This window comes from Leuciscus leuciscus (assembly GCF_965113295.1).
Source record: "Leuciscus leuciscus genome assembly, chromosome: 5".
Classification (NCBI taxonomy): Eukaryota; Metazoa; Chordata; class Actinopteri; order Cypriniformes; family Leuciscidae; genus Leuciscus; species Leuciscus leuciscus.
This window is the reverse complement of record NC_138729.1, coordinates 16332901-16349944: the sequence shown is the minus strand read 5'-3', so window position 1 is coordinate 16349944 and position 17044 is coordinate 16332901. Positions and strand designations below refer to the sequence as shown.

At 37.2% G+C, this 17044-nt stretch overlaps 1 protein-coding gene across 2 annotated transcripts in view; it reads right to left on the bottom strand.

Moving 5' to 3' along the window:
* Positions 1-17044, bottom strand: part of abr (ABR activator of RhoGEF and GTPase) — a 330545-nt gene that overhangs the window by 271424 nt on the left and 42077 nt on the right. Inside the window, exon 1 of one of the 2 annotated variants that reach the window (XM_082171388.1) lies at positions 4355-4856. The exons of the other annotated variant lie outside the window; for it this stretch is intronic. Within the exon in view, the coding sequence (XP_082027514.1) occupies positions 4355-4415 (61 nt within the window). The 5' untranslated portion in view covers positions 4416-4856. Of the gene's footprint in view, positions 1-4354; positions 4857-17044 lie in introns of those variants that run through there. 2 annotated transcript variants of the gene reach the window in all.

Here is a 17044-nt window from a genome sequence, read left to right as displayed (position 1 = left end):
AGCCTAAAACTTATCTCCAAATGCAAAACTGACATTAACAAAATGCAATAATGCAATAACAGCTGAAAAAGTACTTGGGTGTGTGTTTTATTTGATATTTACCGTTCAATAATGCAATCGCTACTGTCTGTCCCATAGAAGAACATGACAGCCAGTGTATGTTTTGGAACTATTGGGGCTTACATGAACCACGTGACAGCCAATGTGGCGACATCAAAGAGTGTCGCAACTCTTTCTCTCTATGGCTCTGGCCTGAGCCACATCCAATGACCAGAATATCTTAGAGACTTAAAGGGATAGTTCACCCAAAAATGTTAATTCTGTCATTTACTCACCATCATGTTGTTCTAAACCTATATGCATTTTTTCTTCTGTTGAACACAAAAGAAAATATTTTTGAAGAATTTGGATTAGAGATCGACATACTGATTGGTTTTAGAGAATTTTATTTGACACTGCTGCACAGAGCGGGACACTTCAGATGTGGATTTAAAACAGACAAGTTAATGCTGCACTAGTTAATGCAAGTCGATGCTGTACTAGTGGAAAACAGCAGTTTGTTTGGCAACAAGGGTGAGAGGATGCTAACATAAGTACCTCAAGCAGTTAAAACAATGTGACAGAATGTGAATGTGTGTGTAAAAATACACGCAAGTCTGACCCAAATGTGTGCATTAATTTATATCCAGCTGGTCACTTTCATGCATTCGTTAGCCAGCGAAGTTGTATATTTAAAGCTAGTGACGTGAGAAAGCAAATTGAAATGTTCATGCAGCCTACAGAAACATATGAACAAATCAGAAACACATCTGATTTCAGTTCAGTTCTTCAACATTTGAACACATTATTTTGTGTACACACACCGACGGCATCCAGCTATGTACATAAGTATCTTCTTTTATGTTTTACAGAAGAAAGTCAGTCATGCAGGTTAATGAATGACATGAGGGTGAGTAAATGATTCAGAATTTATATTTTTAGGTGGACTATATAGTGTGTGTGTGTGTGTGTGTGTGTGTGTGTGTGTGTGTGTGTGTGTGTGTGTGTGTGTGTGTGTGTGTGTGTGTGTGTGTGTGTGTGTGTGTGTGTGTGTGTGTGTGTGTGTGTGTCTGGAATCTGACACAAAACAGGACTTCAAAAAGAGATGCAGATTTACAGGAAGTGACAGGAGGAGGGATCATCTCAGTGAGGGAGAATAATCCCACGAGACGCATGTTCTACCAGCCGAATTCAGTCTAACAAAGAGAGTTTGACCACAGCTGCTGGATCTGAACACACACACACTTCACATCAATGTCTGACTAAGTTTACTGCCTCTCAACCACTCTGAAAAGAGGAAACCATGACAACAGAGCAGTAGAGCAGGCAGGAGATGATATCAGCGAGGCAACTGGAGAAAATGCTGTGAGGAGGTGGAAGAGAGATCCAGAGATGAACTGAATATATGGCTTTAATAACCAGATTGAATCCATTTACTTTCCAGAGACTGAAATGAATAGATAAACAAACTGATGAAGAGAGTTTTATGTTTTCGGAAGAAAAAATGCTAGCAAAGTGAATCCTCCATTCGCATGTTATGAAAACATCAAATACAATATATACCACTGTTAATGTAATCTCACTAACATTGATATTAGCCCCTACGGAGAGATCACGTCATTTGAAATGCACATCTTTTATTAAGCAAAAAGCTTTTTAATGTTTAATAACACCCATAAATTATTTATTGGCTGTACTATAAGGCCGTACCTTCAGCACTGAGCAAAAAAGGTTCAAGGAACAATGAAAACCGTATCAGTCAAAAGCTAACCCAGAAACACTGTTATTGTTATAGAAGCGGTTAATGAGGCTTGTTACTTTGTCAATGAATTTGTTAGAGACTGAACAGAAAATATCTACATATCAGGGGCTGAAATGGCTCAGAGATTTTAAGAGAACAAAAGAGCAAGAGAGCACTATTTGAATTAGGTGAAGTGTGCTTAAAGCATGACCAGAAAAATGAATTTGTTTTACCAAAGTAGAGAAAAATAAGTTAAAAAAGCAGAGAAAAATAAGTGAAATAGAGTAAAATAATAAAAATGCAAATGGAATAAAATTTGTTTTATATTCACAAGAGGAAAAAAACAATAGTATTAAATGAAACAAAACAAAACAAGAAATAAAGCACAAAAGCAAATGATATTTATAAAAATATTTCATATTTATTAAAATATAATTTAAAAAGAAATTAGTGCTGGGCAACGATTAATCACGATTAAATCACATCCAAAATAAAAGTTTTTGTTTACATAATATATGTGTGTGTTCTGTGTATAATTATTTTGTATATATAAATACACACACATGCAAGTATATATTTAAGATTTGTTATTTATATATATAATATAAATTATGTATAAATATATATACAGTATATACATGCAAATATTTCTTAAATATATACATATACATATACATGCATATATGTGTGTATTTATATATACAAAATAATTATACACAGTATACTCAAAAGTGCAGAGTAAAGGTCCTTGCACACTGAGTCCGAAATTTTCAAATAAGTTTTTTCGTATTCGTCATTCGGTGGCTCTGAATTGTCAAGACACCTCTCAAAATGCTTGCTATGGATGTGAAAAACGCAAAAAATCGAACCCGATCCAAATGTTTTTATGACGGACGAAGGTTTCGGAGGCAGTGTGTAAATTTGATTGACAACGTGAGGTCGTATTTATTTTTTAATGTGCGAAAATTTCAGACGATTTCGGACAACAGTGTGCAAGGAAAAGTAATAAAGCTAAATAAAAATGAAAAAAAGGTATGTCAATAATTATAATAATCTATTTAGTATAATTGCAATAATCAGTGTTTTACCTCTACTATGATTTTCAAAACATGCAGATACCTAATTTTATATAACTAATCATTCATGGTAAGTAAAAGTTCCCTCAGTCCTGAAGCATATGAGCACTGACATGGTAATACTGAGTTGCCCAAAGAACGAACACACACACACACACACACACAAACATGTGAGAGTGTAAATAGGGGAGGATGAGGGGAGAAACTAATAACATCTTGTGGGGCGATTGCCCCTTTTTCCCGAATTGACAATTAAAAAAATTATCACACAGAACAACAAACACCATCATTCATGCACAAACGCCTACACATCTCATATCATTTAGTGTGAAATGATGGGGTGGGGGGTGTTTGTGGAGGATTAGTCTTTTCCTGGTTAACTGCTCAATGCATTCTCTTTATTGAATGAAACAAGCTCTACCTCACCAGACCCCCCCCCCCCCCTCCCACTCCCTTACCCTCCCTTCCCTCCCTTCCCTCCCCTCTCCTCCCTTACCCTCCCTTCCCTCCCCTCTCTCTCTAGTGTGATCTGCGCGTTTCTGCCAGTCTTTCCTCCATTTAACGTTCTCTGAAAGCCCTTTATGTAACTCAACCTTACTGCCGGAGCAAATGAACGGCAGACTGAACCACAACAAGTGCATCTCCTCAGCCTAGCATTACCCACAAACCCCTGCTGACAGCTTCTGCCTACATGACTTCCACCCAGAGATAAGGAGCCCATCAACACAACATTTGAATATTCATGAGAAGAGCATGTACTTTGGGTCTCACACAGACAAATTTGGAATAAAATCACTGTTCACCATGAAAATTTGGTATATTTTTTATAAGTGCATGGAAAAGATGAGAGTGAGGAAAGAAGGAAGACAGGGATGAGAGAAGAAAACCAAAAGGTAGAGAATGATGAGAAAACAGGGATGAGAGAACGAAGAAAGGAAAAGAGGTAAGAGGAGGAAAAGAGAAGCTAGAAAAAGTAAAAGAAGAAAGGAATAAAAAGGAAACCTAGAAAAAAGAAAATGGAAAGAGAGGGAAAAGAGAAGGAAGACTGGGATGAAATTAGGAAGAAAGGGAAAAGAGATGATATAGAAAGATAAGACATAGAAAGATAAGACATAAGACAAGGATGCGAAAAGAAAAAGAAAAGGTAGAAAACAAGAGAAAACAGGGATGGCTAGGGAAAAAGATGGCGGAGAGAGACTTTTTACTTAAAATAAAAGTACATAAGTGGTATTATACCACAGTGACCTATTAAGATAAGAACAGCACTGAACAGTACTTTGATACCGTGGTACTATTTAACTACCATATTCATGTATCATTGTACTTGTTTAAAAAGGGCTGACAGACGTCACAGAACAAACAGTTACTAAACAACAAACACAACATGCTCGAGAGGCTCATTCACATACAGCAAAAGATAACATTATTAGCAGAGGCAAATTCAGCACAACTCTCACATGCGAGCAGAGATGCTGGAATGAAGAGGAATGATACATACTGCTGTAGAGAGTGTCTATCCAGGAGAGCCTGGGCAGCTCGCGAGTGCTCAGGTGCTCCATCCCCCCGCCTGCCGTCTCCTCCAGAGCTCCGATCTCTTCCCTTACACTATCTCTCTCTTTACCACAATTCGTCTGATCTCCTTAGTGATTATGGAGGGAAATGGACATATCTGAGTTTGAGATACAGAGCCGCTATGTGTTGCTGAGGAGAGATCGACTTGTCAGTGTGTGTCAGTTCGTACTACTGCTCCTCACATGTAATACAGGCTGGAGCCGCTCGCTGCCAACGGTTGCTATGGGAAGGAGAGACACTCCTCCCCCTTCTCTATCTCTCTCTCTCGCTCGTTCAATCCCCTTTTCTTCAGTCCACTGCCTCAATTTTGTAATTTCATTCACTCTTATCTCTAAATAGTACAGTGGTTGCTAAGACAAGTACAATTCTACTATTGTTTATAATCAGGGTTATGAACGTTCCCATAACACACACAACCATAAATTTAGTATGTAACTCAATGCCCAACTTTTTGTGATTTTGATTTTCACATAAAACAGCCTTTTTTGGGGGATTTTCACCTTTTTGAGAAAAAATTTAAACTAAGGTTAGCCTTAAGTTTAAATTTTGTCAAATATTCATGGGCAAAAAAGGTCCATTGTATATTGTCATCAGTGTAGCGATATATAAAGCTTACACAGAAATTAGTGTCAAATCAAGCACTTTTCTGTTGGTCAAAGCGGATGTCTCACCTCGAGAGACTGAACAGAAGAAATTAACTGGAGAAGATTTCCACTCCAAAGAAGGTGGAGCCTCAGAGCACACCTACCTATTACATAATCGCCACGGACCAAAGGTAGTTTGAAGGGGGGTTACCAGCTAGAGCAAACTTTTCCGGAAAGTTCGCTTTGGCAATCTGTTTTGAACTCCCAAAAGGAACACAAATCGAACTGTTCGAAATGACATCACACCAGTTTGTTCTTCAATTTCGCTTGAAATCAGGGCCTTTAAAAGTAGAAACTGAACCTGTGATTTTCAATGGAAAGCAACTTTTTTTTTTCATGTTTAATACTGTAAAGTTGCTTGGTCTAAAGCAATCTATTGTATAAAGTGCTATATAAATAAACGTGACGCGACTTGACAGAAGTGCTGAATTGCAGAGCTTGTGCAAACATGTCCACATTGCTATGATTAGATGTTTTCTTAATTGTTTTCTCACCGCTGACATTTTGTTATGTGTTTATATTGTTATTGAGAGGAAAATGCATAGAAGAATGAAAAAGAACTCCAGTGAGTATATTGGGGCCTTAAGTCATGTCTGGTGACCAGAATATCATAAAGACTTAAAGTGATAATTCACCCAAGAATGAAAATTCTGTCATAATTTACTCACACTCATGTGGTTCCAAACCTGTATGACTTACTTTCTTCTGGTTTCTTTCACTAAATAAAAATATTTTGAAGAATGTTGGTAACCAAACCATTTTGGTTACCACTGACTTTTATTTGATGAACAATGAAAAAAAAAAAAACATGAAGAAAATAAGCTTTTTTTGTTCTGCAAAAGAAAAAAGATTTACAGGTTTGGAACAACATGAGGTTGAGTAAATTATGACAGAATATTGCTTTTTGGGTGAACTATCCCTTTAAGAGTGGGCTGTACGCAAATACCTAGCAAACACCAAGACCTTCCTAGCAACCACAGATGACACCGTTCATTCGAACTCCTCGTTAAACCCCAAACTCCTCCACAGGGATTTGGGTTGATGTGTTAACAACTCCCTGCTCTCCAGAAAACACTGGGTGTGTGTTAGGGTTGGGCAATTTAACAATTATACCATTTATTTATTTTTTTGCCTTTGGATGATCCTCAATCTCATTCTTTATGCATTTTTTTAAGCAAGTTAAAAATAACTACTTTAAAATACATAAAGAAAAACCTGTTCATTTTGTTTATATGCACAAATATGACAATACAAACTAACAAACATCAACCATGTATATTTGTACTAAAGCATTTTAATATATCCACACAGAGACCTTGTGTAAAATCTTGAGTGATGACAAACAAATCGCTGCATCAGAGCATTGAATCAATTCACTGAAACAAGCCAGTTTGAATTGAGTCATGGAAATTAAATAAATCAAAGTTAACAACTCTAATTCCACTTTTTCATAGATCTATTAAACATGTATCATTAAATGAAAAGAAAGTAAAATTGAAAAGTAAAAAAAAAAAAAAAAAAAAACATCTCTGTCTATCACTATTACGAGCCTGGAATCTGGTCTGATGTTTTACTCTGTAGGAAAACCTACGGGGCATAGCACATTGATTAATGCAATATTTATAATGTTTCTTATTAGTAACTTTGTCGCCAAATCATTGCAAATATATTCTGAACATTCAAAACACTGCTCATTGTGTGTTTATATGTTTAAATTTATAAAAAAATTTTGGAAGATTTTAACCATTTTGGTAATGGGCTATTTTCTCCTCTGCACTAAAACACTAATTTAATTAATGTATGTAAACTACCATTCAAAAGTTTGGAGTCAGTAAAAATGTCTATGTTTTTGAAACAAGTCTCTTGTTCTAACCAAGGCTGCATTTATTTGGTCAAACAATAAAAAGAGTAATATCGTGAAGTATAATTACATAAATGTTTTCCATTTTAATATATTTTGAAATGTAATTTATTCCTGTGAAGGCAGAGCTGAATTTGCAGCAGCCATTACTCCAGTCTTTAGTGTCATGTGACCCTTCAGAAATCATTAATTATTATTAGGGGCCAAGCACCGAAGGTTGAACCAGATCATCTTCAGACCATGCCGACAAAAAGTTATGAAATTGTTGATGAAAAAGCTGATTTGTCAAACCGTTCTCGAATAACGCGAGAACAAATTCAAGTTCAGGAGTTCTGTGAATTACACTGTGCAAACCAAAAGTAATACATTTTGTCATAAAAGGCTATATTTTACGAATGCATTTTCACCTTACTCTGACCCCACCACATCAATTTGGTCACAGCGTCACCTATTGGTCAAAAGTGTTAAACCATTAAATCACATTACTAATGATCTTTCAGGTATTTTGCCTAAAATGATCTTAAAGGTAACATATTATGCCCCTTTTCACAAGATGTAATATAAATCTATTGTGTCCCCAGAATGAAATTTCAGCTCAAAATACCCCCCAGATCATTTATTATAGCTTGTCAAATTTTCCCTATTTGGGTGTGAGCAAAACACTCCCCTTTTTGTGTGTGTCCCTTTAAATGCAAATGAGCTGCTACTCCCCCCCAGGTCATTACTGCATTGGATGATTGGGTAATTATTAGTTCACTACTGAGGTCAGGTGTGATGGTTCACACTGATATAAATTGTTTCTATGACTGTTGCTTGCCTGACGAAGACCTTTTGGGGCGAAACGTTGTTCTTTTTAATAAATTCTTGAGAGCAGAAGTGGCAGCGTGCCGATTTTTGTTTATTTTGAGTAAAACATGAGAATCTCACAAATCCAAAATCTCATAAATAACCAGTATTGGAGTGCAGCTTTACAGAGAGACTCAGGAAGAGGTTGCAACTTTGAGACGCACCTGGATATTTCTGAATGGTTAGTGGATCATTTATGTAGTTGTTGTGGAGTTACATTGATTCATCTCATCCACTTACATGTACTGTCATGTTTAACTTTTACACAAGTTGACAGTTCCCTGAGGTCTTTACAAGACAGCTGTGCCATTTTTTGGTCATATAGTGTTGTGCTCGTCTGTTCAGCCAACGACAGAACAGTTTGCATGCTTTGCTCGAACTTTTGCCATTGCATTAGAACTGGTTACTAGGGCTGGGTATCGTTCAAAAAATGTCGATACCAATACCGATACCTTGATTTCGATACCGGTTCCTGAACGATACATTTTTTTCGATACCAATTTTATGAAATCCATTTTAACAAGATTACATAACACATTACCTCAGAAAAACTTTGGTTTTATTTTTTCAGTTTGACTCATGCTCCTTACCAGTGCACAAAGGAACAATTTTTTTTTATAAAGAGCTCATGCTCACCAAAGCTGAATTTGTTTGATCAAAATTACAGTAGAACTTGTAACATTGTGAAATAGTATTACAATTTAAAATCTTATTTGAATATATTTCAGAATGTAATTTATTCCTGTGACGTCAAAGCTGAATTTTCAAAATCATTACTTCAGTGTCAAATGATCCTTCAGAAATATGAAAACAGTTTGCTGCTTAATATTTTGGAAACTATGATAAATTTTTTTCATGATTCTTTGATGAATACAAATTTCAAAAGAACAGCATTTATTTGAAACAGAAATCTTTTGTAACATTACACATGTTTTAAGGTCATTTTTGATCACTTTAATGCATCCTTACTGAAAAAAAATTCTGACTAACCAACACATTTTTGAACGGCAGTGTACATTCAGTAGGTTATTATTGCAATATAAACACTGTCAGAGTGATTAACAAGGTATATCTTCATTTACCAGTCAAAGACGGAGCAACTTTCTGCTCTTATGTTTACTCCGTGCTCTGTCAAGAGCTTCATCATATCTGTCGTGGTACCGGTCTTCGTTTGCAGCTATTTTACCGCAAATACTGCATCCCGCGCTGTTGGCATCGAGCCTGGAGAAATGTAGCCTATAGCCACACTTTTGATCGACTTTTCCACATCTTTAGGGTATTGTGTGTGTGCTCGCGTCTCATATGAGTATATGCGCGGAGAGTTTGTGTGTGTGTGTGCTCGCGTCTCATTGAGTATGTGCGCGAGTTTGTGTGTGTGTGTGTGTGTGTGTGTGCTCGCATCTCATATGAGTATGTGCGTGGACAGTTTGTGTACGCGCGCGTCTCATATGAGTATGTGCGCGGAGAGTTCCGCGCGTCTCGTGTGTGTAGAGTTTGCGTGTATGTGATATGATATGTCCCCTTTAAATGTCTTTAATTGCTCATTGTTGCAGTGGGTCTGATGATCCCAGCAATGTTGGCATGACTTATGTTCTTTGTGCTTGGCCCCGATAATTGCTGCTTGCAGCTATATTTATTATCATTATTATTCATTTTAAAAACAGATGATCTGCTTAACATTTTTTCAGGATTATTTGAGGAATATAAAGTTCAAAACAGCAGCATTTACGTGAAGATGAATTTTTTTTGTAACAATGTACAATTCTTTACTGTCACTTTTGATTTAATGCAATCTTGCATTTAATGCATTCTTGCTGAAAAGTAATAATTTCTTTGAAAAAAATATATCTTACTGCCCCCAACCTTTAGAACGGTAGTATAATATCTAAATAGTGTTCAGTTTTATTACCAGCAATTTCTGTGAGAGAGAGAGAGAGAGAGAGTGAGAGAGTGAGAGAGTGAGAGAGTGAGAGAGTGAGAGAGTGAGAGAGTGAGAGAGTGAGAGAGTGAGAGAGAGAGAGAGAGAGAGAGTGAGTGAGTGAGTGAGTGAGTGAGTGAGTGAGTGAGTGAGAGAGAGAGAGAGACTTAATACATCATGCCTTGGGCAACAAGGAACCCCCATAACAAACCCCTAAAAAGACATCCCTGTTCCCCCCAAACCCCACCCCCACATACACACACAGAGGCAAGGGTGGTGATAAGCCAGACTGAACAACTTCAATTAGGACACAAAGGCGTCCTGGGAGGATTCCCCCCAACCTCTCACAGCAAGCTGCCAGCGCTAAACCCAAGACAAAGAACACAATCCACACACATACACGTACAGTATACTCGCTCAATACAGATTCATAAACACTAAACAGTGAATCTCAGAGTATCCACTTAAACACTCAAGATCTATATGTGCACAAACTCATAAACACTAATGTCTCGCCAGAGGTCGTTTGAAGTCAGACTTTTAGAAAGGCCCCCAAAGACCCCAAATTAAAGTGCTGTCTCATGCCAAGTGTGTGTGTGTGTGTGTGTGTGTGTGTGTGTGTGTGTGTGTGTGTGTGTGTGTGTGTGTGTGTGTGTGTGTGTGTGTGTGTGTGTGTGTGTGTGTGTGTGTGTGTGTGTGTGTGTGTGTGTGTGTGTGAGGCCACTCGTGGCAGAGATAAGCAGCAGTTCATTAAATATGGATCTGACATACACACAACTCTTTGTTTCTGGATGAAGGCCACCAGGACGTCAACACAACGGGGGCTTGTGATAGAGATGGGCTTTACAAAGGGGATATTTTGGGGATATTTAATTAAATTTTATCAATCAATAAATTCCACTTGAAACAAACCTTGTTGTATTATTTTAATTTAATACTGTGAAGCTACTTTGATACAATCTGTATTGTGAAAAGCGCTATACAAATATACTTGACTTGACTTGACAAAGAACAATAAGTTTGCACACTAGACTAATGAAAAAAAAGAAACTTGAATTAATCTGATTAGTGTAGGGGTGTGATAATATCGTGATTGTTGTTTTAATGATGTGCGATCTGAAATTATTGAGTAGGCTGCGTCCCTCACACTGCAAAAACACACAGAGAGTTGCACAGATACACTACGTGATGTAGTCTAGTAGGTTAGACTAGTGTGCTGGCGCATTTAGAGCACACGCTTTCTCTGCGTGATTTAATCGATTAAAATGCATTTAGAATGGCCTCAATATTCAAGTTAAGCTGCAAAAATACCTCTAGATGTTTTTAATATTTATATAATTTAATAGTTAAATCAATATTACACGAATAGTGCAATTTTTTTGCAAATATCAGCATGATTACAAATGTGATAATGATTTTATACAATCGTTCAATAAACAAGAAGTTAATATTTAAGGACTTACAATTTAGACACAATATTGCTAACGAAAATAGTTCCAAACAAAGCCACAGGAATGTTTTGCGTATCTGAGCAACACACGGCCTCTGAATGAACGAATCGTTTGCATAAATGAATCAATGACTCACTCATTAAGCATAAGCCAAAAAAGCATAACGGCTGATCTTAACGCTCGGCTGTGGCGGTACGCAGGAACCGTTTTGCGTGAAGACCACAGGCTGTTTTTTTTTAATGGATGTCAGTGGAGAAGAAGCTTCACTACACTGAATAAACCGCTTTCTTGAAGAAATAGCTTATTTAATGAATCATTTAACGCCTGTCCACTAATCTTCAACATGTTTTACGCTAAACAATACTTTTGTTGGGAACGATATGAAGATTTTACTATGATAAAAGGTTATTTTATAAGAGAAGGCAGACAGTTAAGACTCATTTACGGCATTACCATTGTATTTAATAGTAATACTGAGTGACATTGTAGGCTATATTGTCTAAAGAAAGTAAAAACTGATGTTTTCTTTCTTTGGCTTTCAGGTTTTACCAGTTATGATTAGACTTGAATTGTAATAACTATTATAACTGCATGCATGCATAGGCTATGCATTTTAATGAATAAAGAGAAAATGAAAATTTAATTATAAATATTGTGTCATATTGTATGTTGCTTAGTGAAAATAAAAAAATGTTCTTTCTATCGCTGCCAGGTTAGACTTGTATTGTAATGATTTATGAATGATGAGTCTAAATGATGATATAACGCTTTTTAATGAATTAAGGTAAAAAATACATATAATTTTAATGAATTAATTATGTATTAAATTTAAAGGGTAAATGGTAAATGGACTGCATTTATATAGCGCTTTCACAGACCTATGGCCACCAAAGCGCTTTACATAGCCTCACATTCACCCATTCACTCACTCATTCATACACCGACGGCGGTGTCAGCCATACAAGGCGCCATTCAGCTCGTCGGGAGCAGCTGGGGTTAGGTGTCTTGCTCATGGACACCTCGACACTTGGTCAGGTGGAACCGGGGATTGAACCACCAACCTTTCGGTTTGTAGACAACCTACATGAACCACTGAGCCACTGCCGCCCCAGCAAATTTAGGGCTTAGTCGACGGGGGGGGCATTCCCTTCAAAAACAAAAGTAATCCACTGCGTCTTCAGCAGCTCAGATGTCGGGAGTAAATGACGACTGCTATATTCATTCTTACATCCAACAACAAAACACCTCAATCGCTTAGGACACATTCTTGTCTACAGCTGCTCCAGCGTCGAAACAATGGCAGACTGTGTAGCATCAACAGTCGTGGGAGGGGCCTGTGCAAAGTGACGTCAGTTTGCCCAGAATCTGCGAACAGCTTGTTCTGAGACAGTTCTTTTGATTTATGTTTTTTTTTTTTTTTTTTTTAAGCACTGGGTGGATTTTTATCATTATAGGGTGATTGTGCCACACACTGCCAACACACATTTATGTTCAAACAACATGTAAAAGTGAATTTTGCATAATGGGTCCCCTTTTAAAGCTCATTATTATGATTTGGCTTATTAATATACACGTGCGCTTAGTCAACTAATCACTTAAATGAACGACTAATAGTCGACTAGAAAAATCTGTAGTCGAGGGCAGCCCTAATTAAATTACAATTAAGTTTTTAGTGTACTTTTAAATGTAGTTTTATGCACTCTGTAGTGACTAGCACTTGCAACCAATAAAGAAATGTGTGCTTTTTTTCCCCGCAGTAAAGCACATTCCACAAACAATGCAGTCCTACTGTACGTTTACTAGCGATATAACACCACATATAGAAAATGTATTCACAAAACCAACGCGCTAATCCACAAGAAACTGATTAACGTAAACTGTAACTGACTGTCATAAAACTTTGAACAGCGGGCACTGACGTCACTGCCATTACACCATATGAGGTGCCTCATGTAATCCAAGTTAGCCATTACACTTTCTCCAATAGTAAGAGATACGGACGCTCTCATCTCCCTATAATGAGAAAGCTTTTGGCAATATAATGTAGTGTGATGCAAGGAGCAATACGAGACAGTTTCCCATCCACTGTAAGGTTTTCGCTGCGTTCACATCACACTAGCTTTCCTCCAGCGAAAACAGAGAACGTGAAGACACTTTAGAAAATGTTTTCATTGGAAAATTACATTTTTAAATTAAAACGTATTATTGTGGATGTGGTTTTAGATTAACATCATGCACAGAAATTAAAGACACAATCACACTGTAAAACTTATTTGTTGGTTTAACAAAGTTGCCTACCTGGTTGCCTTAAAATTTTGTTAAAATTTATAAAAAGAAAGAGAGAAGTTTACTGATAGAGAAGTACCGGCACATTATTTCTCCACTTCAATCACTGATCTCAACAAAGGCTGACATTTGTCTACACTGGTTGTGAGCGTCACAAAAAAAGCAAATAGAATTCATTATCACTGATGCTGTCTACCCTACAGTACACGTACAGATACTCCACGCACATGAGTCTGTTAAAAGGACAAACAGAAGGCTAAAAAAGTGCACGTTCACTTTGACGTGTCCAGTTTAAACAGCTTGTTTGAGCCTCTGTACAGACTTCAAGGATCCCAGCATTGAAAACAAGTGGATGGTTTATTTTAATGCCATCCTGTAATCCTTTGAAGAATTACATGTTTGTTCGGAGCATTTTTTTTTTATCAGCAAGGCACAGTGTAATGGAGAGTTCGCAAAGAAACGTAAGTTAATTATTTCATAATGCTTTGTCCGTAAATGGATGGATAATGTTTTCAAAACATGAGTGGGCGTTGATTCCGTTTTCTATTCAATGGCATTAGCCAATCATAACAGTGGCTATTTACTGACAAGCCTTAAATGAGCTTTATAAACATTATAAGTGAACATATAAAACATATAACATATAAAAACATAAAATAAAAACATATTTAAGCCATGCCATGACCCCTTTAAATACCAAGATCAAACTTTTAGGCAATGCTCCGTGAACGAAACTTCACTAAATATTATTTGTATCGTGCCTACCACAATAAGTTTTGTGCATTGATACTTTTGAAGTTCCAGCGTTTCAAAATCTTTACATTTTATTATTAAATAAAAAATAATAAAGAAAATTTCATTTTTGCTGCCCATTTAAATGTTTGTATTCAACTAATTAATTAATTATTAATTCGTATTCAGTTGTCTAAATAGAACCTTTAATTTCAGTTTCAGTTTCGGCACAAAATTTATTTCAGTGCATCACTAGTTATTAAAATATTAGTGTTTATAAAAAATTGTCTTTATTGAGCATTGGATGACAGTAAAGATAATCTAAATGTATAAAAAGGAGGAAATGACCATGTGCACATTTAAGTATCGATACTGGCCAATACTGATCAAATAAAACATTTCCAATATTGTCCGATAACTGATATGGTACCATAATATTGTGCGGCCATAATGATGGGGGAAAAAAATCAAATAATCAAGATGTACTGAAATGTACATTTACTGAATGTAAAAATGTAGAATGATGAAAGGGGCAGCAGAACAGTCCCTTTAAGAATGAGTCACTAACTGATTAACCACTAACCTAAATACTGTGTGAGGCACACTGTGGTTGTAACGGCCCTGTGAAACACTAAAACACAGACACCCACTTCACAGAGTGTATAGACGGCATGTAGATAGTAGATCAAACACACACCACAGGGCACACACATATGCAACATTTGTCCTCTTCCTGTTGAATCACAAATGGCCAATAAAAATTTGATTCTCTTGATTCTGCTGAGTGGTCAAAGTCATTAACTTGCTCCGTGTTGAGAGCTTCAGACTGCTCTCATGAGCACTGAAAGGAGCTGGATCTCGTAGTTCAGTAACGCACTGCAGTCTGGGGAAAGTCGGTCGCCCTCTGCCCCAATGACTGACGGGACACCCATAGATCTTTTAAACAAAAATGGTATGGTATGGAATGGGGGTCTGTACACTTCTCAGAACTGTACTTCCTTTGACTTATGCTGTGTTCACACCAAACGCGAATTTAATTATTTGCCCAAGTAGATTACATACAAAGTCAATGCAAAGACACGAATAGACGCAAATTCACGCCGGGCGGATTTCAACTCGAAAATGTCAACTCGAGCGTAAAATTCACATGATGCGTTGTCTTGCAAGCCAATCAGTTAAAAGCTTTTTGATAAGTCCTCAAGTAGTGCTGGAAACGGCTGTCATCCAGGCGCAGGAGTTGTGTGCGCCTCTGGATAGTGCATTTAACCCAGACACCTCTGTGTTTTGGAGTTCCACAACAGGTACAGTGTAGCAAGAGTAATTATCTCCAACATGGTTGATGACGGAAAAAATGGCAGAAAGAAATGTTGTTGTTGATGTGCGTGACACTCCTAATCGCACAATGTTTTTATTGGTGACGGCGTGAGTGACACGAAAAACAAGAAAAATCCTGCGAGTTATCTAAAGCGAGAAATCCATGCGAATTTTCGCTTCGCTTTTGGTGTGAGCACACCATAAGAACGGTAAGTGTGGCGAGGGGGGCGTGGTTCAGCGGGGTCTGCACCGGGAGAGAGAGACAGAGTTTTGCCTGGCTACTAGTTTCTCTGTATAGCTGGCTAACTGTGCTATATTAAAATAAAATAAAATATATCTGATCATTCAAGGAGCCATCCACACAGAACGCGTTTTTAAACAGTAATATTGTTAAATATTATGACAATTTAAAATAACTTTTTTCTATTTGAATATATTTATATCTCTTTCTATCACTATACTGTAAACAGAGCTCAGAAATTGCCTCTCATTTCCTGAAACACATAGCCATGACAAGTTCAAAACCATTAAATAAATAATGTATATGCTGATGACACATTGTGGGCTAGTAATCTAGACATGTTTTGACATTAAATACTGGATTTATTTTACAGTGCATGTGCTATGTTGACAGGCTTCAGTCTGCAGGTGGGAAAGGAGAGCTGTTCCTAGATCAGTTCGGGAGGGCTTCTCATTCAAAAGAATGAGACAAAGACTCATGTCCTTCTGAGTGGATGTGCTGGCACACATTCAGTACAAAAAACAAAATCAGTTTGATCTATTGAGGTCACAGCATTGTGCTCTGATTGGCTAGTGGATACGGTGGTTGGATATCTGTTTGTGTGCATAGAGCATCTCACAGTGTAGTGATCAAACATGAATATCATTAGGGTGACTAAGGGTGCTTTCACACTAACAGTTTAGTTAAAAACCCTTTGTTTGTAAATTGCACTATGCAAGGTGTATTTTTATTAAGGAGAAAGTAACAGACACTGATAAAGAGAGAGATGGAGAGCAAGGTAGCTCTATCTGAGCACTTGGTATTTTTCCAAAATATCATACCTTGCCTGGGGGCTGGGCAAACACTGTTCTCTGACAAACTAAAATCCATTAGTTTATACAGATGCACTCAAAGCCTGCTGACCGCACAATGACCACACAAACACTCTGCTGCCATCTAGTGATGCCACTGTGTTAGCATTCTGGTAATATTTAAAGGTGAACTATGTCCTTGTTGTAATACTTCCTCCTATCAAGCGATGAGAAAGCCAATCATAGGCCAGACATCTGAAAAACAACACTGTGGCTCTATTTCTATATCTAAAATGCACACTCAAAGATGTGCTGAACTGTGAATCTAGTCAAAGCTAAAGGCTATTATTAGCAAACACATTAGCCATCAAAATGCAACATGGCCTTGAGTGCATTACTGCTTTTATAAAATATAGTATAATATATTATATATACAGTGTCCTTGTTATATGTTACATGTAATTACCATAGTAATAACAGTAAATAAACGGCACAATTCCAATAGGGTCCTCACACCATCGGTGCTTGGGCC